This window comes from Peromyscus leucopus, chromosome 5, assembly GCF_004664715.2.
Source record: "Peromyscus leucopus breed LL Stock chromosome 5, UCI_PerLeu_2.1, whole genome shotgun sequence".
Lineage (NCBI taxonomy): Eukaryota > Metazoa > Chordata > Mammalia > Rodentia > Cricetidae > Peromyscus > Peromyscus leucopus.
Genome location: NC_051067.1, coordinates 68,144,541 through 68,168,620, shown reverse-complemented (window position 1 = coordinate 68,168,620; position 24,080 = coordinate 68,144,541). Strand labels below are relative to the sequence as shown.

The window sequence follows — 24,080 nt, the reverse complement described above, 5'->3', positions numbered from 1 at the left end:
ACCCCATGATGAGTGGTGACCTCACAGAAGCTGCATCATGGAGTCACACTTTCAGTTCACCACCTCAGGGTTTTCCTTTTAATTGTGGTTAATTGAATTAAACATATGTGTCTTGTTGTAAAACCACCAAATTAGGACAATATGAAGAATATGGTTTTAAAATTTTTAACCAATAGATTTTATCAGAATTGCTCATGTTCTAAGTGGAAACAATACTGTGAAGTGGCATTTTATAATTAAGCAGAAAAGTAGTATTTGATTATGGTGTTTATATTGGACTCATATTGCTTATATTGTTACCTCTTTATTTTCAAGAGCTTTGTATTTTGTGTTATGACATTGTACCCTGAAATTTGTCTCCAAAGAGACGTAAGGTTGGAAGGAAATTGATGGTGGAGGGATTTACTTATGAATTGCATATTGTAGTTATAAAATATTTGATGACGCCGGGCGGTGGTGGCGCACGCCTTTAATCCCAGCACTCGGGAGGTAGAGGCAGGTGGATCTTTGTGAGTTCGAGGCCAGCCTGGGCTGCCAAGTGAGTTCCAAGAAAAGGCGCAAAGCTACACAGAGAAACCCTGTCTCGAAAAACCAAAAAAAAAAAAAAAAAAAAAAAAAAAATTTGATGACAAATAACTGGTGGGTGTAAGCAGATCTGGTTCCATCTAATTCTTATATAAATTAAAAAAACAAGAAACATGATTACAGATCCAATTGTGTATCACAGGCTGTTATCAGTGTAGAGTAAATACAGTAATTGGAATGTTAGACTGTTAAATGCCACTGGCATTGATTCAGTTGTCTCCTTTGTGTGTGTGCTTGTGTGTACATGTATGCATGTTTGGGGCGGGAGGTACACAAGAGGTCAACCTTGAGCGTTGTTCCCCAGGCGCCATCCACCTTATGTTGGCGATAAGGTCTCTCTTTGACCTGGAGCTCACCACCTTCTCAGAGTTAGGATTGCAAGTGTGTGCCGCCATACATGGCTTTTTTTTTTTTTTCCAACCCCAGCATTTGGTTCTAGGGACCAAATTGAGGTTTTCATGCTTGCATGGCAAACCCCTTTCCAACTGCACTACCCTCAGCCTCTTCCTTTTCCTTTAATCTCATCATCTTCGTGGCACATCTCTCATGTCATGCTGTTTTGGGTGATAGTTCTATAATTTCATGTTGGACTAGCTGATGGTGCTCTCAGAAGAACCGAGTAAGACTGAGGATTCACCTCAGTGTTTGAGAACTCTGATTTCGAGTCCTAGCACTATAGACACAGACAGACAAAAGCTCCACAAAACCCAGCTGTGATGTGTGAGTGTATGAAACTTAAGATGTAGTACAATAATTAAACAAAACATGAAGATGTTTCTTCGTGGACAGTGATGCTGTTGTTGAGAGCAAAGGCAGGCATAAAATATGAGCAGTTCCTTTAAGCAACCAAAAAGTACATATTCATAGCATGTGCATATACCTTTGGCTAAAAGGAAAGCAACCGTTTCCAGAGTATTGGAAGGTGTGTGAAATGCTGACAAATCCAAATTGCTTTCATTTCTAACAGATGTGCTACTCTGGCATCTTAATCTGATAGGAACAGCATCGAAGGAGCTAAGATCTAAAGTGTCACTCTAGACTGGGTCCTATTGGTGAAATTATTAAGGCCACTCCACGTAGTTAAAAGGAAGATTTATTTAATGGGTAACTTACAAATGAAGGGATAGGTAGGTCGCGGGGTCTGGGGAAGGTGTATCGCAGTCCAGCGGTGTTCTCTGGAGCTCTGCTCGGTCAACCTCCACCATCTAGGGTCCAGGGTCCAGGAACAGAGAGCGAGCTGGCCCATCCAGATCTCAGGTCTCTAGGCGCCTCCCTTGGCCCACCTTGTAGGCGTGACAGTTGCCAAAGCCTCAGTGGGGGTTGGAACTTCCAGATCAAAGCTGGAATGGCTACCCACTACAGGGTCCCTTTCCTTATAGTTAAATTAAGAGAGGCCATTGAGATGGCTCAGTGAGTTAGGGCACTTGCCGCATAAGCCAGAATTCATGTAAAGATGGAAGGAGAAAACCAGCTCCATAGAGTTGTCCTCTGACCTCTGCACACACACTGTGCCGCATGCACATCTACACTTACATACACAAAAATAGTAGTAATAATAATAATAAATAAATAAATAAATAAAGCTGAGCAGGAAAGCCCAAACAGTTGGCACTCGATGGGAAACTGATAGGACAATTCCTAGTTATAGAGTGAGAGGGGATCAGGAGTGTGAGATTGGACACTTCCTCCTTCTTTCACCCCAACTCTGCGTGTGCCAAGAACAGCTCAGATGGAAAAACACTTGGTGTTCTATGCTCACATTTCTCTGACCACATATTGGGATAATATCCCTTGGCTAGTGAGAAGGAATAAGCTGGGGCCTTCCTACATCATAGTTGGTAACCTAAGATCGTGAGACCGCTCTAGAAAACAGTGTTGTCATCTCTTAAAGACTTGTAGAGAAATGTACAAGGTACCCCAGTGATTCCACTCCACGGCATCTACCTGAAAAAGTAAAAAAAAACATGTGTTCACAAATTCCTGGCCGTGAGTCTACATTGCAGCATTATGCGTAATAGTGAACGGGAAATATGATCCAACTAGTGACAGATAATTAGAATATTCCTATGGTAAGATACTGGTCAGCAATATAAGTAGTTACTGAAATATACTAAGGTATGGATTAACCTCAAGACATGAAGTAAGAGACAAGATATCATATCTTGTATTACACAAAAGGTTTAGAAAAAGCAAATTATACAGAAAGAAAGAAGAGTAGTTGCCTAGGATGACAACAGGAAATGCTGGCAGATGGGCTTGGGAGACTTTCGTGGGGTGATGGAAGCGACCTGAAACTGACAATTGTGCAGTTCTTTCAATGTACTGAAAATCTCTTAACATATATATGGAGTGGGTGGATCTTATGACATATGAATTATACCTTTGAACGGCTGTTTTAAAAAAGGGAGGGGTGCAGGAGTGGGATGGTTTGGTGGGTAAGGGTGGTGCTTGCTGCCAAGCCTGATGACCAGAAACTGCATGGTAGAAGAGAGCTGACCAGGTGTCCCGGGACCTCCATGTGTACACCTTAGCATGCGCTCCCACCCCCTTAGAGGAAAGTAAATGTCAAATACTTTTTTTTGTTTGTTTGTTTTTCGAGACAGGGTTTCCCTGTGTAGCTTTGCGCCTTTCCTGGAACTCACTCTGTAGCCCAGGCTGGCCTCAAACTCAAAGAGATCCGCCTGGCTCTGTCTCCCGAGTGCTGGGATTAAAGGCGTGCACCACCACTGCCCGGCTTCAAATACATTTTTGTTATTAATTAAAACATTTAAAGGGTGGAGGAAAGAAACTGGAAGATATTGGGCAGTATACTTGGCTAGACAAAAACAGCTCGTGTGTGTTGTGGTGGAAGGGAGTCACTTGTGTGAAGTTTTCTTTCTGTATCCGGTTCACTTGTTCTGATAGGAAAGGAGAAGAAGTCTTGACACGACATAGACTCATCTCTATGTAAAACAATTGCTGTGGTATAAAGCAAGAAGAATTGCTGAACAGAAATACATGACAAAATTCATCTCCTCCTTGCCATGTTTGCAGTGGTTTCTCTGTAAGGTCATCAAAACGGCGAAGCCGAGAGGGAGGAAGAAGGAAAGGAAAGGGTCTGGCCTCCGTGAGAAAGGACTCACCACCCAGATTGTCCATCAGTCACCTGCTGGGTGTGCTCATAGTCTGAAATATCCTTTGGAGGAAGTCAGGAGAGGTGTTGGCTTTGTGGACTTACTTTCTAAAATGTGGGATTTTTTTTCTCCTCCATTTAGAAATAATCTGGATTTGCACACTTATAATTGGTATGGATTCTGCAATGTGTTGCAATTAGTTTTGTTATTTCAGGTAGTATGGGGAAATTAACAAATGTGTAAATCCAAGCCTCATGCATAAACTTTTATCAAATATTTGTGTATTTTCCCCCATAGACTGCATAGAGTGCCTGTTCTCAGGCCTGCTGTCTGCTCTTTACCATGCTGCTCAGAGGCTGCCCACTGAAACTTAGCCCGTAGTAGCAATTTAGTGGCTCATATTCAGCAACATGTTTTCAAAGAAAAATAACCCTGACTTATGGTGTTTGATAATTTTACATGGTATAAACACTAGCATGAAAATTGACCTCAAACTTCTAGTGTATCTGTAGAATTGGAAAGAGATGGCCACAGTGAGTCTATGTAAGCTGTGCCAGTAACTTATAGCTCCAGGCCCTGTGTGTATTTCCTGTCTAAACAGCTAAGTAAGCATAATCAATTTTCAAAATCCTGACCTTCTAATGAAAGTACATTTTGATTTCAAAAATGACATAGCCTCCAGTGTTCATGGTATATGTCATATTTAGTAATTTCAATCTTTAATGTCCTATTCTGAAACTTTTAAAATTACTTTCTCTGTGTGTATGTGAGTTAGGATTTGATTATGTATCCAGGGCTCACCTGTAACTTACTGAGTAGCTCAGGTTTCCCTTGTATTCATGATCCTCCTTCCTCATCCTCCCCAGTGCTGGGATTACAGGTGTATACCACTGTACCCAGCTTAAAACATGGTACCTGCATGTGATTATGAGTAGAAACATGTTTTCTGAGTAAGTCACTTAAAATAAACACGGTTTGTGTTTTTTAAATTGAACAGTAAGCAAAATTGAATCCTGTAAAGAAGCCAGAACTGGGTGTGGTGGCCTGTGCCTGTAACTTCAGCTCCTACAGAATCAGAGACAGGAGGACTGAAAGCTTGAGGCAGGTGTGGGCAATGTAGGGAGATTAACTCAAAATGAAAAATGAAAAACGAGCTCAGGGTGCATCTCAGTGGTTCAGCACTTGCTCAGGATGTTTGGCCCCCAGCACTCTGTCCCTCTTAAGTTAGGCTAACATTGAATCAGAGAGGAAATACTTAGAGAAGTGTTTACTTTCACGGTATTCCATGAAGTAGGGTCAAATAGGCCTAAATCAAGCTTCCTCTGGTGGGAGATGGTGACACTGTGAAACTTGTTGCGATTTACCAATTGCACTGGGTTCTTTATCACCTCATTCATGGTGACATGGAGAAGCCTGTGAGATTTCCCGAGTGCACTGGGTGCTCTATAACTGGGTGTGCTTGTTTTTAATAGCAATTCAGCGGATTCAGCATTCCTGTTCTTCGGCATCCAGCCCTCCCAGATGTCTTACTCATTCCCGTGACTGGACCGAGGTTTGTGGCTGTTTTCTTTTCCGTTTATTCTTCTAAATTAAAATTTCTCCCAAGATCTTCGCTTGTTGGCAGTATTGTCTGCATTCTTAAAAACTCCCTAGAAACTGAAGTCACCAGTCTGTAACCGAGTACTTCACGTTCTGTTGTGTACTATGCTAAAAGACTAGGACTGGGCCTGAGACCTTGAAATAATGCATCTTATGTCTGTGTAGTACCATGATGGATGTTATTCTAACTTTTTAGAAGTTTCACTTGTTTACTTCTATTTCTTTTTAAAAAGGATTTATTTATCTTTATTTGATGTGTACAAGTGTTTGTCTGCTTGTGTATGTGATACCATGTACATGCCTCATGTCTGCAAAGGCCAGAAGAGGGCATCAGATCCCCTGGAGCTGCAGTTAGAGACAGCTGGAAGCTGCCATGTGAATGCCGGGACTGAACCTGGCTTCTCTACAAGAGCAACAGGGGCCCTTAACTGCTGAGCCATCTCCCCAGCCAGTTTACTTCTGTCTTTCTTTTTTTTTAATTGGTTTTTTTGAGACAGGGTTTCTCTGTGTAGTCCTGGCTGTCCTGGAACTCACTCTATAGACCAGGCTGGCCTTGAACTCACAGCGATCCACTTGTCTCTGCCTCCTGAGTGCTGGGATTAAAGGCATATGCCACCACACCCAACTACTTACATTTCTTATGAGATTCCAGCATTAAAATGTTTTTTTGAGTTACAAAATAAATAAATACATAAAATATTATATTTCATAATTGGGTTTGTAAAATTTCATACTTAACAATTATGTCAACTTATTGGTTACCTAGTTCTCCTCATTAATATATTTGGAAGATGTATTTTTGAAAATTGAAAAAGAGGCTTGTAATAATCATTATAATGTATAATGTATAATATTACATTATAATGTATAATGTATAATCCTCATTATAATGAAGATTTCTTCCCAGGTAGTACATTAAAGTCCCTAATTATGCTATAAAATATTTAAACTTGAATTATGGTAAATATAAAAATGCTCGTATTGCTAAAGCTTTGTAGTAGTTTGATAGTAACAAAACAATGATCTTATAAATTGTGCTTTACTTGATCCATGCTATGAAATATGCAACTATTAGGATGGCAGGGTTTTATGAAGCAACAATGATGTTTATGATCTATCAAAAGCTAGCTGCCTCACTTAGAATAATTATAATATTTAGAACTTAAACAGAAAGCTATACATTTTTGTTTATTATATATAGAAAGTGTCTAGATATACCTCATCTACCTATGAACAGTGGTTTATGCTAATGAGGTTGGATTCAGAGAAATGGAGACTTTTATTTAAATAATTTTTTTATTATAAACATGTATTAGTTTTGTAATTAAAATTTGATTTTATAGACTACATAGTTGAACAGAGGTGCAATTTATATACTCATTGTAGAGGCATGGTCTGTGTCTAGTTTGCTAAATGTTGCTATATATATATGTATATATACATACATACATATATATATATATATATATATATAAAATATGCAGCTGCCTAACCAAGACCCAGTCTACCACAATGTACAGCTCTGTGATCAGCTTGGAAAGCTTTCTTGTATTCTTCTACCTTACAGGACAACCCATGTTGATTCTGCTTCTTAATTCTGAAGCAGTGGCTACAATATACGGTAATCACAGGCCATTTAGTTTACATTTTTTCTGGGGATGCAGAATTGCAATTGATTAGCTTCAGCTTTTGGCTGTCTCATTATGTCATAATAACCTTACTTTCATTTAATTTTCTGTGTTGTTTTCTTTTCTCTCCTCACATACAATATGAGGTATGTAGATAGGTAGGCTGTACAGCCAGCATAGCCTGGCTTCCAACTCTCCATCCATTTGTCTCTACCTCTCTGTGCTGGGATGCTAGGCATGCTATATATAGCACACTAAGTTTTAGCTTGTTGCTGTTAATGAGTAGAATTTAGTTCGGGTTTTTACTTTATGGGAACTAAGACAATTTTATCATTGTTGGCAAGAGTGACTATTTAGAATTGTGTGAGCAGTCTCAAAGTTAATTCTCATGGCATGAGCTACTGTTCAGAGGCTGCTGCATGCCTTGGACATGAACTCTGTTTTAAAAGTGGCCCTTTGCCAATAGTATATTATGTAAGTTGTCTGTCTTCCTGCTTTGTTTTTCTGGTTTCTCTAGTGGGAACTAAAATCCTTTGCTGGCTTCAGTAATTGATTAGAACAGTGCATGTGCATTGTATATATTTCATTATGAGTTAGCAGTTCGTACCTGTTTCTAACTAAATTTGATTTCAGAAATTTTGCTGCCATTTGTGTCCTAAGCTAAAACAGTTTGTTTTTATTGTTTTGTATTTTCATTGTTCTCTTTCTCTTTTTTTTTTGAGTTTTTTCTTGAGTGCATTTGAAGACACAGAGACATATTCGAAGTATTTCCCCTTTTGCGCACCCTTTGTTTTTGTATTTGCTTGTTGTTTTTTGTTTTGATTTTTTGAGGCAGGGTTTCCATGGAACTTGCTTTGTAGACCAGGCTGGTCTCAAACTCACAGAGATTCACCTGCCTCTGCCTCCCAAGTGCTGGGAAGGTGTGTGCCACCACTGCCTGGCTTTTGTGCATCCTTTTAATCTTCCTTGTACTTATTAAGATTACTCTTTTGGTACCATGTAGGCACAGGTTCCATGTTGCACAAAGTCTTCCTGCATGTCTCCCCTTTCTTTAAATTTTTTATGTGTATGTGTGTGGGCTTGAGTGTGGAAGTCACAGGAGAACTTGCAGGAGTGAGTTCTGGGGATTGAGTACACTGAGCATCTTCTGCTCTCTCCTTAACTTTCCTGTTAACACTCTGAAGAGTCTCATTTCACAAGAGGTTCTGAATTTGTGCTGTGTGTAGGGCATGTTGGGTCACAAAGATGAGACATCAGTTGTTGAGTCTGCAGTCAGGGAGCTCTGGAGCAAGTCATCCTGTTAGGCTTTCCATTTAGAAGTACAAGGAAAGTGCCATTAGAGATAGACTAGGGAGGTCTGAGATCATAGGGATTGGCAAATGTTTTTTTGTTTTTTTTTTTTTTTTTTTTGGTTTTTCGAGACAGGGTTTCTCTGTGTAGCTTTGCGCCTTTCCTGGAACTCACTTGGTAGCCCAGGCTGGCCTTGAACTCACAGAGATCCGCCTGGCTCTGCCTCCCGAGTGCTGGGATTAAAGGCGTGCGCCACCACCGCCCGGTGGCAAATGTTTTATTTCAGTTAAAGATGATTAGTAATTAGTAATGGAGGAGATAGGGAGTACAAGGGTGTGCTGGATAAGGAGAGAATAAAAGCAAAGGCGCAAAGGCATGAAAAGATGTGGTGAGCCTTGAAAATGCTCACATTTGACTTCTCAGTTGGTTTTCAGAAGGGCAGGTGAAGTCAAGAAGTTGAGAGAGGCAGGCTAGGAAATGCAGAGGACTGTTTTGTTTTTATTAAAAGCATAGCAGCCAAAGACTGGGAATAAGGGTAGTGATTAGAGCCGAGGCTTAGGAATGACACTGGCAGAAGTTACTCATGAAATAGTGCCTCATGAAATGAGTTCAGTGGTTGTATTGTAAGCATTTAAAAATAAATGGGGGCGGTGGTGTTGGAGAGATGGCTCAGCAGTTAAGAGCCCTGACTGCTCTTCCAAAAGACGTGGGTTCAATTTCCAGCACCCACATGGAAGCTCACAACTGTCTGCAACTCCAGTTCCAGGGTATGGACACCCATGGCAAAACATCAATACACATTAAAAAAATGAAAAAAAATTGTTAAAAAATAAATGGAACATTTAATCAAACTGTTATTCTCATAGTAAAGTAGTTTCTGAAGTTTATTATTAATATAAATGTATATCCATATGTTTAGCATTCATTGCATTTTTTAGATCAGGTTACAACTGAAATTGCAAGGAATCTTTTTCACAAGAACATGAATTGCAAAGCTGTAGACCAGCTAGGAAGTTACTACAGTCTTTTCGTTCTAATAATATAGTAAACTTGATAATCTGAAAAGGCTTTTGCTGTATACTTTTGGGAATCCTAAATAGAGAGAGTAAAGTGTTTCATAAAATGCAAAGCCAATGAAGAACATGAGTGAAAGTGAGGAGTTAATAAGAATAAACAGGACCAACTAGAAGAACTTGAACTAATATTAGGGAGCTGGGCTTTGGGAAAAGCTGGCTAATGGCTGGTTTTCCAAATGTATTGTTTTTGGTTTTAGCAATGGGTTAATGCTGACAATGAAGACTATCCAGCAGTCAGCCTAACATAGTTATTAGGAAGAAGGTCTCTCATTGTAAGATCTAGATTTGAGGAAAAATCCTCCTGAGAATGCAGAATGAGTGGTTGTAGATCTGCCAGAGTCTTAGAGTTTTCTTCTGACTACTGCAGTTGTCTTAGAACCTTCAATCTAGGAAATTGCCACAGATGTTTGATTTTTTGTCAGGTCTTGAAAGGCATGGTGGAAATCAAGCCCAAATCTTCTGTCTTCACATGTTCTGAATCCATGCCACATACTTTTCACTTCACACTGTATTAGGAATCAACCTACCGTGAGAAAACAGTGTGTACAATAAATGGCAGGGGAATTTCCCCAAAAACTTTAACAAATTAGATCTATCTGGTAGACACATAATGACTTTCTTAAAATGATTAGGCATAAAAGACTTAAGAGGAAAAACAAGTTGATACAAAGATCAAGTATCATTGAAATTAAGCACTTGTTTCATAAGTTAAATTTAGACACAGCCTTCAAATGTATCTGTCTTGAGAAACCAAAAGAAAAAAAAATACTGATCTAGCTGATGATTCAGAGGAAATTAACTACAGTGCAGCAGAGACAAAGAACTTAGAAATATGAAAGCAATTTAAGAACAGAAAGGAAAAGGCAGCCTGGGTTCCAGATGTGAAGAATAGAAATGATTGGTGAAAGACAGTAGTAAGAAAATGTGAGGACTAGGAACTCTCCACAGTTGTGAAAGACAGCTTTAGGAACTACAAGCCTGAAGTCCCAAGTGAAAAAAAGAGCAAAACAAAACAAATACCAAAAAAAACTGAAAGCCTCCCAAAAATGTGTATCTAGACACTTGAGAATGAAACAGTGGAAGTTTGAATGTAATTCATAGGCTCATAAGCACTATTAGGAGGTGTGGCCTCGTTGGAGTAGGTGTGTTCTTGTTGGAGGAAGTGTGTCACAGTGGAGGCGGGCTTTGAGGTCTCATATATGCTCAAGAAACAGCCCAGTGCCTCTGAGCACTTCCTGTTGCCTGCAAGTCAAGGTGTAGGATGGCGTAGGGTACTCGGCTACTTCTCCGACACTATGTTGCACTATGATGATAATGGACTAAACCTCTGAAAATGTAAGCCACCCCAATTAAATGTTTTTCCTTTTATAAGAGTTGCCGTGGTCATGGTGTCTCTTCACAGCAGTAGAAACCCTAACTAAGACAGAAACCAACACCCATCTAATGCTGTAAAGAATAGATGAAGCAAACAAAGACATAAGTTGGGAAATTGAGTAATGGGCTTAGGAGAACTATCAGATAGACACACCATGACTCTCACTTTGCAAAAGGGTTAGGATTGTGCAGAATGTCTTAGTCTGTGTTATTGTAAATGCTGGAGATCAGGTAATAAAGAACACCAGTTTGCTTCCCACAGTTCTAGAGGCTGGCAGTTCTAAGACCAAGGTGCTGACACCTGGCCTTCCCTCTGTAGCCTCATGTGATGGAGGGTATGAGCCTAAGTGAGAGGGAGCCCATTTCTACAAGCCCTAGAGCAGCCTCCATCCATTCATGAAGGCAGAGATCCTATACTTATAATACTGTTGTACTGAGAATTACAGTTTATAACAGGTGTACGTATGGAGACATCTGTAGACCATAGCTTTGAGCCTTCTAGTTTAATTATCTAGGTATATTTCATTCAAGTCTGAGCATGAAAAGACCTGCTTTCATGCCAAGAATTTAAGGCATATATAGGCAATAAATACTGCTTTGTATTTGTTGAGTTTGGAGTGACTGTGGTTCATCTATGTGTAGTTATTTCTACATCAGTAGAAATGCCAGTTCTAAATCTTGAAATATGAAATGCTGAGGATATTTTGCTGTTGTTCTTTGGGTTTTGGTGACTGGTTTCACTGTGGTGTTCAGTCTGCTCTTTTAACAAGTTACCTTCCTGATATGTTGGGTCTCCAATATATAGTCACAGTCTCATAGCACTGTGACTAACTGTGGGTTAAGATTGCCAGTGGCTAGCGTATGGGGGAGTTATACATGGTGGCATGTTTTGAAGGTGGAGGAATAAGCCTCTTTAAGAAGTAGGCACAGAATGTGAATGTGTGGGACCAGGAAGGTGTGAGGTTGATAAGTGCTGTGAGATTTGGTCATCAGCCATCTTAGGGGAAAGATGGGAAACACTCAGTTTACTCTGCAGTGAGTGGTGGCAACACCTGAGAAATCCGGCCAGCCAGAGAAGCTCACTGGGAATGCAGTGCTCAGGACTGCTGAGTGCTGGTCAGGAAGAGTTTTCCCTCTTAGGAATGATGCCAGGATCAGTGAGTGGTGTGAGGAAAGAATGATCTGGATGTGAGAAGATGGACAACTGAAGGCTGAGCAGCAAATGAAGGAAGGGTAATTTGTTTTCTTTTGTTTAGCTTAAAATATTCATAATTTACCATGCAACAATATACCACTTTAGAAGTATTTTCATTCCTTTTGTATTATAATCCTTTAGGTTTTGAAGGCAGCAAAATCTATTTAACTCCTAATGCTGTTATGAAAACAATATTGCTTGTTAAATGACCAGCAGCTTCTCAGGCCACTTGCCTTCTTTCCACCAGAGGGCCCTCTTTTCTTTTTCTTTCTTTTTTTCAATTCTCTGTGTGTGTGGGCGGGTGGGGGTGGTCAGAGGACAACATGCAGAAATCAGATGTCTCCTACCACGTGGACCCAGGGGTATGGAATTCAGGACCCCAGCCCTGGCCGCAGCTGCCTTTTCCTGCCAAGTCATCTCTCCTGCTGGCCTTTTTGTGTTTTCTTTTCTCAAGGGCCATTCTTTTACCTTTTCTCCCCTGCTTTTTACACTGCAGCTTTGTATGTATCTTTCTTTTTTAGCCTTTTCTTTGTGATTTATTCAGGAAAATCAAGACTTAACAGGCTATGTATAGGAAGTCTTTTTTAATAATATTTTACTTTTTAAAAGTTTTATATATTTATACTGTGTGGATTGATCATATCCATCTACTACTATCTCTAATGAAACATGTAAAGGCTTATGGCACTAGAAGAATATTATTCTTTTTTGTGTTTAAATATTCCTAGAAAGAACATAGAAAAGCAACAGTGTGAAGTGACTGTTGGAGCACAGTGTGGCAATGCGGTATTGAGAGGAGCCCATGTCTACGTTCCAGGAATTGTGGCAGCTTCCAAATGTAGGTATAAGATTTGGGGCACCCTACAATTCATGAGTGTGATCAGTTGGAATTTACATACATTAACTCTGCCTTTGTTATGTATTCCCCGACATTTTCTGTGGAGGATTTTATCCTCTAAAAATAAATGTGATAGTTAATTTTAATTGTTATTGACACAATGTAGAGTCATTTGGGAAGGGACTCAATGGGGGGTTGTCTAGATCCCCTCGCTTGTGGCATATCTGAGGTTGTCCTGATAATGTTAACTGGGGTGGGGAAGCTTGCCTGATATTAGCAGAATTCCTTAGGAAATGGGATCCTGGATTGTCTAGGAGTGGAGAAAGCCAGCTGAATGCTAGCTAGCATGTGTGCATTATTAGTTGCTCTCTGCTCCTGACTGGATGTGATGTGATATGACTAGCAGCTTCAAGTTCTTGCTGCCTTGATTTCCCCACAGTGATGGACTGGAACCTGGAACCTTGAGCCATTGACCCTTTCTCCTTAAGTGGCTTTTGTCACAGCCATAGGAAGCAGAACTTAAGACAATTAGGCATCCACATAAAGTTTTTCTGTCACTGTTCTGCTTTCCCACATGAGAGCCATTATGATGATATTTCTCTAGGGAACAGAGAAATATAGACTGTAAAATGATAGTGAAGGAGACTGAATGTTCATAGTTAAGAGCACTTGCTGCTCTTGCAGAGGACCAGAGTTACCTTTCCACTATGTCAGGTTGCTCACAACTGCCTGTAACTCTAGCCTCTGCAGGTTCCCTGGTACACATGGCACAAGCATGGATGCGTATGTGCACAGACATGTTTTTACAAAAGGTAGTGAAGCTCCATTTTCTGTTCCTGGCTTCACTGCCTTAAAACCGCTATCTAGTCTCAGGACATTTATCTGGGTGACATCCAGAATCCTAGACAGTGGGATGAACTTGATGTTCTTCATGGGTTCACTTTGGTGATTTTGAATTAAATGTGCTTTGTTGCTTCAGTGGGACCTTATTGGGCTTGTATCAGGAAGCACTAGTTTAGATCTATTACAGACGTGTTCATACACTGTGTGTATGATGATCTGGAAAATGATTGCTAGCTGGCCTGATTGCTAGCATGGCCCTGGCTTCTTTTTTAGTGTACATATTTGTTGAATCTTTTTGTAGGCAACTTGGAATGTTGAGTCATGATACTAAGACTTATATAATAACTTTTACTTAGTATTAGATTTTGGGAAAATAAGTCATATAGATGATACTTCCTGTTTAGTTGAAGATTTAGATCAATGGTTTGAGTACCATTTCTGTGTTTGTAATGAAAATCACTTGTCCATTTAGATGTTAGGGAATGTTTAAAAGCTAAGAGTTGAGTTGCTATTGAAGATTATGCTGAGATAATGAGCCAGTTTGGATTGTTTCTTGTCCATAATTGATGTCTCTACAGATAACCATTTTAGCTTGAAGGATTTTTCACTAGTCTGCCAAAGCATGGATTAACAGTCTGATTTTCTTCTTTAACTTAGTTATGAAAGCTGGAGATGTTATTTCCGTATATTCTGATATTAAAGGGAAATGTAAGAAAGGAGCCAAAGAATTTGATGGAACTAAAGTATTTCTTGGAAATGGAATTTCTGAACTAAGCCGTAAAGATATCTTCAATGGGATACCCGATCTGAAGTATGTCACTGAGCTCTGTGGGGGAAATAGCATCCTTTCTGTGGTTCAAAAAGTTCTAAAGAGTGAAAAGGTGTGTTTTGTTTTACTACATAAATTTTTAAATGACTTCAACTGGAAAAAATGAGCTCATATTTCCATCTTTGTGGAAAGAGCTCTTTTTTGGTCAAAAAGGGTAAGTGGATTAAAAACCAAAGCAGTAGAATGTGGACAAAGCTCAGGGTTAGGGTGCAGCGCTGCTCTGCCTGAGGCCCTGGTTCAGTCCTCAGCAATGCAAAACAAAACAAAAAGCCCGGGTGAGTGACTGATCACACTGTAATTGTTTAAGAATTTTACTTGTCCTTTTAGATTTTAATTGTTTAAACTTTGAAGAACAATACTTATCTTAATACAGAATTAGATTACTTACCTTTTCAAACATTCTCATTTTGTCAAAGAAAAGTTTAATTTTAATGTAAATCAAATATAAAAAAATTATTTTAAGCAAAAGAAAATTAGACTTGAATTGTAGCACTCATGAATGTTTGTCATCAAAACTAAATGTTTCAATTTGTTCAAGCCACAGTGAAATAGAATTAGTTCTAAATCATCTCTGGATGTTGGTTGCACTAAGTAGATTGAGGCCATGAACAAAGGAGGCCCCACTTTGCTTTCTTTAGCTTGTTTTAGGAGTGCTGTGGAGCGCCATTACTCCAAAGTTGGCACATAGTGCTAAGTACTGTGAATTGAGCTGTTTAGAAGGGGGCCATAGCCCTCGTTCCTGGACAGTTTGTCACATTGGAGCAGTTTTCCTATGTGAATGAAATCAGTTTTCCTGAAGAAACAGATGATTAGCCTCTTAAGGTCTAAGAAAGAAAAACTTGGCAAGTGTCTAGAACCTGGTTTTATTCTCCTTGCAATGTTTTGTTGATAGAGTTATATGTCTCTGTGTCTGTAGTAGGAAGTTGGTAGCTTTGACTGCCCACTTTAGTTGATGAGTAATAAAGAGTGCTCCTCAGCCTCTCATTTGATGCAGTGTTTCTAGTGATGTGCTGAACCATGTTTGCTTTTATAGTGGGAGTAAAAGGTAGCCATTCTTCAAAGAGCCTGTTGGTTCTCTCTGCCAGTGCTGGTGAGCTCTCTCCCGCTTTGATAGTTATGGAGCACGCCTCTCAGGTGCAGTGTTTGTCTTTATGAATCACTGTACGTCATGCCCTTCCTGTTCCCAGCCCTTCCCGTCCCAGAAGCTCCACTGCCACTAGGGAAATGGGACAGAGGTAGAATAGGTCAACTGGGGACAGTGTCAGTACTGGGTATACTGGGTGTACTGGGCAGCTTTTCTTTAAAAAGATGGGGTAGAGCAGGGTCTTTCCTTTGTCATTGCTCAACATCAGCCTGAGTGTTGGTATTTTCCCTGTTGGTGCTACCGGAAAGATTAGAACGAAGCAATAAGAATTAGGTCTTGTTTCCTTTTTAATTTATTGACCTCTTTAAAGGAACTCTTGTGCTTACTAAAATAGTTATGTAACTTTATTTGTTTATTTATTTATATGGATTACCTCTCCTATAAAATAAAAAGCAATCCACAGGACTATGTAATTTGTTGTTAAATAAAAGAAGTCTTAAAAATGAAGAACAGTTTATATTTGATGTGTCATAGTGGGTGTTCCTAGAAATACATACTAACTTATACAGACTAATGTTTAATTTCTTACTTTTTAGAGGTATAGGCATAAGAATGACAGAACCCATATATCTCAGCCCTTCATTTGACAATGTTCTACCCAGTTACTTATTTTTACAGGTGAGTAAAGTAAAAATTGAGTGACATTGAATCACTCAGATAAATTATTAGAAATTATTTTTCTCTCTTATTGATGTTCTTGTGGTCTCTTCATATTCTGACCTACCATTGTCAAATACTAAGACAGTCTTACGAGCACTCTTGTTTTCTTTTCCTATATTAATTTTAATGCACTTATCTGTCCTCAATGTCCAAAGGTGATTTAATGATGTGATATACTGACTGCTTTTTATCTCAGAATGTTAGTCAGAAGTACTGATGTGCAGCTGTGGCTTCTAGCTGTAAGAGTAATATGCCAATGGCTTGCTGCTGGCAGATTTTGTCAGCTTGTTGATGAAGTGCTGTGACATCATGAGCTCTTTTCAGTTTTTGGCTTCTTAAGAACATTCACTGACATCAGCTCATTTCAGTGCTGTTATTTTGTGAAGTAGAAATACTGAAGACTAGATCTGTTGGGGTTCTTGGTCAAGTCACACTGCTAATAACTGGCAGCATCTGAAGTTAAAGCCAAATCCAGGAGCTCCGTTCTTTCTTCTCTTCCCAGAATTAAACCCAAAAGATCCTTTACAACTCTGGGAAAACCAGAAGGTGTTTGCTGTCACTTAACCTCCTTAGGGATGAGGTGAAGTGTCAGGACCCACAGCCTTCTGCCTGCTTGGTTGTGAATCACTTCAGGTGATTTTGTTTGCTTGCTTTCACTTGGTGGTTATTTGCCAACACACCCATGACTCACTGTGGGTGTTTTCTGCACACTTTCACATTGCTAACAATGAAAGAAGTGCTAATTTTCGCTTTGGTAGGATAAAGGACCATAAGCCTCCTCATCATATAATTTAGTTTAGACTTTGGAAAGGAGAAATCCATGTAGTACAGACTTCTTTTACATCTCTTACTGTTATACCAACTTCAGCTACCTTCCCTGATTTGGGACTTTATATTCTTTTTTCAGTGTGTGTGTATGTATGTATGTATGTATGTATGTATGTATGTATGTATGTATTTGTGCAGTGTGGGTATGTGCTCCAAGTGCAGGTGCCAAGAGGCCAGAAGAAGGTGTTAGAGCCCCACAAGCTGGAGTGGGGGTGATTGGGAGCTGCCTAATGTGAATGTTGGTAACCAAACCCAGCTGCTCTGCAAGAACAGTACACTCTCTTAACTGCTGAGCTGCATCTCAAGCCCCCTGGATTTCCAACTGTAAAAACAGCTCAGGGATGGTTATAAAATATAAATCACATGACAATTTGTGATCCATAATATCCATTCATGCCACAAAGTTATTGTTTGTCATTCCGTAACAAAAGAATTAGACCACTGCTGGACTAAAGCTTTTGTATTTGAGGATAGAGTTTAACTTTTCTCATTTTTCTAGTGGAAACTTTTATTATATGTAATATTACAATATTATATGTAACTGGTCATTGATTGGCTAGTGAAACTGACTAAAAATTATAATAATGATTGCAGTTAATGTGTACTGAGTATTTATGTTTCACAAGTGTTTCATATATACTTCATGGACCACTTAAAAATCTCTAAGGTCATCGATAATGGAACAGAGGCTTAACAAAGTAAAGTATGTGGCAGGCAGTGGGCTAAATGCCTGCCTCGCTGACTGTGAAACAGACAGAAATAGCAAAGCCAAAATTTGAACCCAGGTCTTTGAATCAAACTTGTGCTAGTTCTTTAGACATGGCTCCTGGAGACCTACACACACATTAGTACAGGGCTCATTTAAGATGCAGGCCCTAGTCCAGTCTGAGCTGGTAAAATGGAGGCTCTAAGTCAGCAGTTCTCAACCTGTGGGTTGTGACCCCTTTGGGGGTTGCATATCAGGTATCTTGCCTATTTGATTTTTACGTTATGATTTATAACAATAGCAAAATTACAGTTATGAAGTAGCAATGAAATCGTTTTATGGTTGTGAGTCACCACAATGTGAGGAACTGTATAATAAGGAATGCAACATTAGAAAGGTTAAGAACCACTTAGAGTCTAAGCAATTTCTGTGTTTCCTAAGTATTCTAAATGCTGTTTTTATGGCTTTGTGGCCAGAGTTTAGTTGGTCTAAAAACATTTATTCATCTTTTTCTATCAAATTTCTCTTTGCAAACTAGTTCAGATCTAGCAGATTTTTTTTTTCAAGTGAAAAAGAAATTCTATACAATATTTTTTGATCGTGTTTTTCCCCTCCAACTCCCAATTTCTCCTAGGTTCCCCCCACCTCCATACCCTGTCCATCTTTATGTTCTTTCTCTTTCAAAAAACCAAAACACCAAGCAAAAACAACAATAAACAACAACAAAACTGAGAAACATACCCCTAAAAAGTCCCACAATACAAGCAAGCATACACACACACACACACACACACACACACACACACACACACACACACACACTTTAAAACAAAGCAAAATGAAACAAGAAGTCTACAGAAATACCATTGAGTTTGTTTTGTGTTAACCAGCTACTTACTCCTGGGCATAGGGCCTGCCATGGTATGTGATTTAAAAAATACCCTTTGAGATACTGTTGGAGAAAATCAGTTTTCCTTTACCAGCAGGTATCCATTGCAGATAGCTTCTTGGTTAGAAGTGAGAGCCCATGTCCACTTCCTCCTCTCAGTGGTGGGACCCTGTCAGTCTTGAATCTGTGCAAGTCTTTTGTGTGCCACCACACTCTTTGTGAGTTCATATGTATATCAGCCCTGTTGTGTCTTGAAGAAACTTTCTGTAGCATCATCTCTTGCTCTTACAGTCTTTCTGTCTCATTTTTTGCATAGGTTTTTGAGCCTCGAGTGGGGAGGACTTTGATGAAGACATCTGTTTAGGGATAAGTATTTGAAAGTTGCGCAGTGTCTTCACACTGACCATTGGTGGATCTCTGTTAATTTCCATCTATGCAAGAAGCTTCTCTGATGAAGGTTGAGCCAGGCACTGATCTATGGGTATAGCAGTGTGTCACTATGAGTTCTTTTATTATTCTGTTCCTTTAGCAGAAAAATAGTATTTATTAGTATTTATATATCTCTAGGACCATGATCTGACTCAGGTTCTTGGCAAGTTTAGTAGTGTTAAGTATGGGTCCCATTTTATGGACTGGACTTGAAATCCAATAAAAATTAGTTGGAACATTTATGCCATTTTTGCACCAGTGTGTCTTGCAGGCAGGTCATTGTTCTAGGTTGTAAGATTTGCAGCTGGGTGATATTGATGATTACCTTTCTCCTTTAGTAGCATACAGAGTACCTTCCAGCACCATGACTGCTAGGCAGTGGAGGTGAAGCTTCTAGTTAGGTACTAGCTTGACTTCTCAATTATTCGATGACGTGTAAGAGTTGTTGTCTTAGTTAGGGTTTCTGTTGTCGTATATGATATGGCTTCACTGCCTAAGCTTGGCTGTCTTGAAACTGGCTCTGTAGACCAGGCTGGCCTCAGACTCAGAGATCCACCAGCCTCTAGAGTGCTGGGATTAAAGGTGTGCACCACCATACCCTGCTCTAAGCTTTTACTGAATTCCTTTTCACATGTTGGAAAATTAGGTGGGTGACATCTTGCCCTGAGATCACCACTCTCTTTATTCCATTTCTTATTCTGTTTGTCTCCTTGATCACAAGATTTAGCTCCATTCCACTTTCTGGTGCTCCCTTTCTCCTCAAATTGTACATTTCATTTTTTTCCTTGCTCAACTTTTTCCTTTTCATTATAAATCTTTGTAAGCCTGAACACTAATAACCACATGACAGAGTCTGTACTAGGCTGTTTGAGATTTCCTCTGCCAACAAAATTAATCCAAATCTCTTCACTTTAGCCTCAGACAGACTCTTCAGACAAGGGCAAAAGCAGCCATATTCTTCACCAAAATATCACACAGACAATATCTAGGTCCTCACAGTTCAAATAACTCCCAGTACCACTGTCTTCCATGCTCCTGTTATTATGGCCCATAAAGCAGTGCTTAAAGCATTCCACTGCTTTCCTAACCCAAACACCCAAAGACCAAATTCTTCCAAACAAAAGCATGGTCAAGCCTATCACAGAAATACCCCAGTCCCTGGTACCAACTTCTGTCTTAGTTAGGGTTTCTATTGCTGTGAAGAGACAACATGACCATGGCGATTCTTATAAAGGAAAAGATTTAACTGGACTGGTTTACAGTTCAGAGGTTTAGTCCCTTATCATCATGGCAAGACATGGCAGCATACAGGCAGACATGCTGCTGGAGAAGGAGCTGAGAGTCCTACATCTTGATCTGCAGGCAACAGGAAGTAAACTGTGACACTGTGCATAGCTTGAGCATAGGAGACCTCAAAGCCCACCACCTCAGTGACACACTTCCTCCAACAAGGCCACACCTCCTAATAGTGCCTCTCCCTTTGGGGCCATTTTCCTTCAGACCACCACAGCTGTCTTCAGCAACAGTGCTTTACCGTCAGGTTGTAGAAAACCACCAATAGCCTTGGCAAGAGTCTGTGATGTTGGGGAGTTTCTGTAGAGACCCTGTGGTAAAGGACATGACAAGAAGTAACCCGTCCCTTGCACTGCATGTTTTACTTGGTGGCATAAGCTACCTAGTTGGGGCATTGTCTCCTTTATATTTGGTGTCACCATTTAGATTCCTTTCTTATATGTGTCTGTCTTAGGAAGCTTCTACAGTAGGTTTCTGTATGTTTTTTCAAAAGCCTTTTAGTGTTAGTTGTCCCTCCCCATGTCTCTGCCTTTACCCTTCACTCCCATCTCCTTCCCTATTTAATTCTCCTATTCTTTTTTCCTTTATCTCTCCATAACACTATATTCTGTTTCCCTTCCTTGGAAAGCCTTTCCTCTCTCCCCAGTCCTTATGAGATACCTGACCTCTATGTTATTTGTTTTGTAGCATACATTTCAAAAGCTTAAAAGCTAATACCACATATAAGAGAAAACATAGACTATTTATCTTCTGAGATGTGAGGTTCCCTCATTCAGGATGTTTTTTTTCCAGCTTTATTCATTTATCAGATGGATATCTAGGCTGTTTCCAATTTCTGGCTGTTATGAATGGAGCAGCAGTTAACATGAATGAGCAAGCATCTCTGTGAGTAGGATGTAGAGTCCTTTGGCTGTATGCCCAAGAGTAGAATAGCTGGATCTTGTGGTATGTCAATTTTCAGCTTTCTGAGGAACCTCCATACTGATTTCCATGGGGTGTGTACCAGTTTTCACTTCCACTAGCAATGAATAAGTGTTTCCCTCTCCCTACATCCTCACCAGCGAGTGCTGTCATGTGTTCTATTGACCTTGGGCACTGACTTGGGTAAGTTGAAGTTTCACAGTAGAGTTTTTTTTTTTTCCCCCAAGAGTTTCTCCGTGTAGCTTTGGAACCTGTCCTGGAACTTGCTCTGTAGACCAGTCTGGCCTCGAACTCACAGAGATCCTCCTGCCTCTGCCTCCTGAGTGCTAGGATTAAAGGCATGCGCCACCACTGCCCAGCTGTCTCACAGTAGTTTTAATCTGCATTTCCCTGATGGCTAAGGGCATTGAACATTTCTTTATGTGTTTCTCAGTCACTTGGTGTTTCATTCTTTGTGAATTCTCTGTTTAGATTGATACCTGATTTTTTTAAATTGGGTTATTTGTTTTCTTTATGTTCATTTTTTTAGTTCTTTGTATATTCTAGATGCTACCCCTCTATTAGATGTATCTTTTTCCATTCTGCAGGCTGCTGCTTTGTCTGAATGATGGTGTCTGTGGCTGTACCGAAGCTCTTCAGGTTCATGAGGTCCCATTTATTAATTGTTAGTCTTAATGCTGTACTATTGGTATCATGTTCAGAAAATCCTTTCCTGTGCCAATGAGTTCAAGACTATCCCCTACTTTCTCTTCTATCAGATTCAGAGTATCTGGTCATATGTTGAGGTCTGTAGTACATTTGGAGTTGAGTTAGAGGCAGGATCATAGATATGGATGTATTTTCATTCTTCTGCATGCAACCATACAGTTTGACTAGCACCATTTGTTGAAGATGCTGTGCTCCTCCAGTGCGTATTTTTGGCTTCTTTATGAAAAACAAGGTGTCCATAGGTGTGTGAACTTATGTCTGGGTCTTCAATTCAATTCCTTAGATAAAAATGTCTGTTTTTATGCTGGTACCATGCTGTTGTTATTATTATAGCTCTGTAGTCCAATTTGAGATCAGGATAGTTTTATCTCCAGCAGTTCTTTTATTATTCAGCATGTGTGTGTGTTTCCATATGAAGTTTAGAATTGCTTTTTCAACTTCTGTGAAAAATTGTATTCCAATTTTTTTTGGGATTGCATTGAATCTATAGATTGCTTTTAGTATAATGGCCATTTTCACATTTATTAATCCTTCCAATCCATGAGTATGGGAGATCTTTCCATTTTCTGGTGTCTTCTTCAATTTTTCTTTCAATGTCTTAAAGTTTTTATTATACTTGTCTTTCACTTTCTTGGTTAGAGGTGTCCCAATTTATTTTATTTATTTACTGAGGCTTATGAAAGGTGTTGTTTCTCTGATTTTTTTTTTTAGTTTGTCATTTATATATAGGAAGGCAGCTGATTTTATGTGTTAATTTTGTACCCTGCTATTTTCCTGAAAGTGTTTATCAGCTCTAGAAGTTTCCTGGTGGAATTTTTAGGCTTTTTTATGTGTAAAATCATTTCATCTGCAAATAAAGATATTTTGACTTGTTCCTTTCCTATTTTTATCTTCTTGATATTCTTCAGATGTCTTATTGTTCTAGCTAAGATTTTAAGGACTATATTGAATGGGTATGGAGAGAGTAATCTTGTTCCTGTTTTTAGTGGAAATGCTTTCAGTCTCTGTTTAAGTTGATGTTGGCTGTAGGCTTGCTATAAATTACTTTTATTACATTGAGGTATGTCTCTTATATTCCATATTTTGCTAGGACTTTTGTCATGAAGGGATGTTGGATTTTGTCAGATATTTTCTATATCTAATGAGATGGTCGTATGGTTTTTTTCTTTCAGTATGTTAATGTGGTGGATTACGTTTATTGATTTACATAGATTGAACCATCTCTCTATCTTAGGGATGAAGCCAACTTGCTCATGTTAGAAATCTTTTTGATGTGTTCTTGGATTAGGTTTGCAAGTACTTTATTGAGAATTTTTCCATCCCTTTGTATTCATAAGGGATATTGGGCTATGATTTTATTTTGGTTGGGTCTTTGTATGGTTTTGATATCAGGATAATAGTGGCTTCACAAAAAGAAATAGGAAATGACCTTCTGTTTCTTTTTTGCAGAATAATTTGAGGAGTATTGGCATTAATTGTTTTTTGAAGGTCTGGTAGAATTCTGCACTGAATCCAACTGTTCCTGGATTCTTATGGTTCTGAAACTTTTAATTGTTGCTTCTGTTTCACTAATGCTTATGAGTCTATTTAAGTTGCTTATTTGATCTTTATTTAAATTTGGTAGGTCATATATCAAGAAATTCTTTGGTATTTTTTCAGTTTTTGAGTTTGGTAGAATACAGATTTTTAAAGTATGTCCTATGAATCTCTGAATTTCTTTGATGTCTGTTGTAATGTCCCACTTTTCATGTCTAGTTTTATTAATTTGGATCTTCTCCCCATTAATTTTAATTAATTTGGCTAGGGAGTTGTCAATCTTGTTGATTTTTCTCAAACTCTTCATTTATTTTTTTTTTATTTCATTTCATTGATTTTAACACTGAGTTTCATTATTTCTTGCCGTCTGTTTTTGTATGTTATGTTTTCTTGTTGTTCTTGGGCGTTCTGGTGTGTCTGTGCCACTAATGTGACATTTCTCCAGATTTTTGATGTAGGTACCTAATGCTATGAACTTGACTCTTAGAACTGCCACCATTGTGCGCAACAAATTTGGGGTTCTTATGTATTCATTTCTATTCAATTATTGTTTTTTGTTGTTGTTGTTTTGGTTTTTTGAGACAGGGTTTCTCTGT

At 39.1% G+C, this 24,080-nt stretch overlaps 1 protein-coding gene across 1 annotated transcript in view; it reads left to right on the top strand.

The window, feature by feature from the left end:
* Positions 1–24,080, top strand: part of Nsun6 (NOP2/Sun RNA methyltransferase 6) — a 62,671-nt gene that overhangs the window by 2,953 nt on the left and 35,638 nt on the right. The window contains exons 3-6 of the mRNA XM_028870506.2: positions 5,171–5,250; positions 12,589–12,698; positions 14,199–14,352; positions 16,051–16,132. Of these exons, the coding sequence (XP_028726339.1) occupies positions 5,171–5,250; positions 12,589–12,698; positions 14,199–14,352; positions 16,051–16,132 (426 nt within the window). The remainder of the gene's footprint in view (positions 1–5,170; positions 5,251–12,588; positions 12,699–14,198; positions 14,353–16,050; positions 16,133–24,080) is intronic.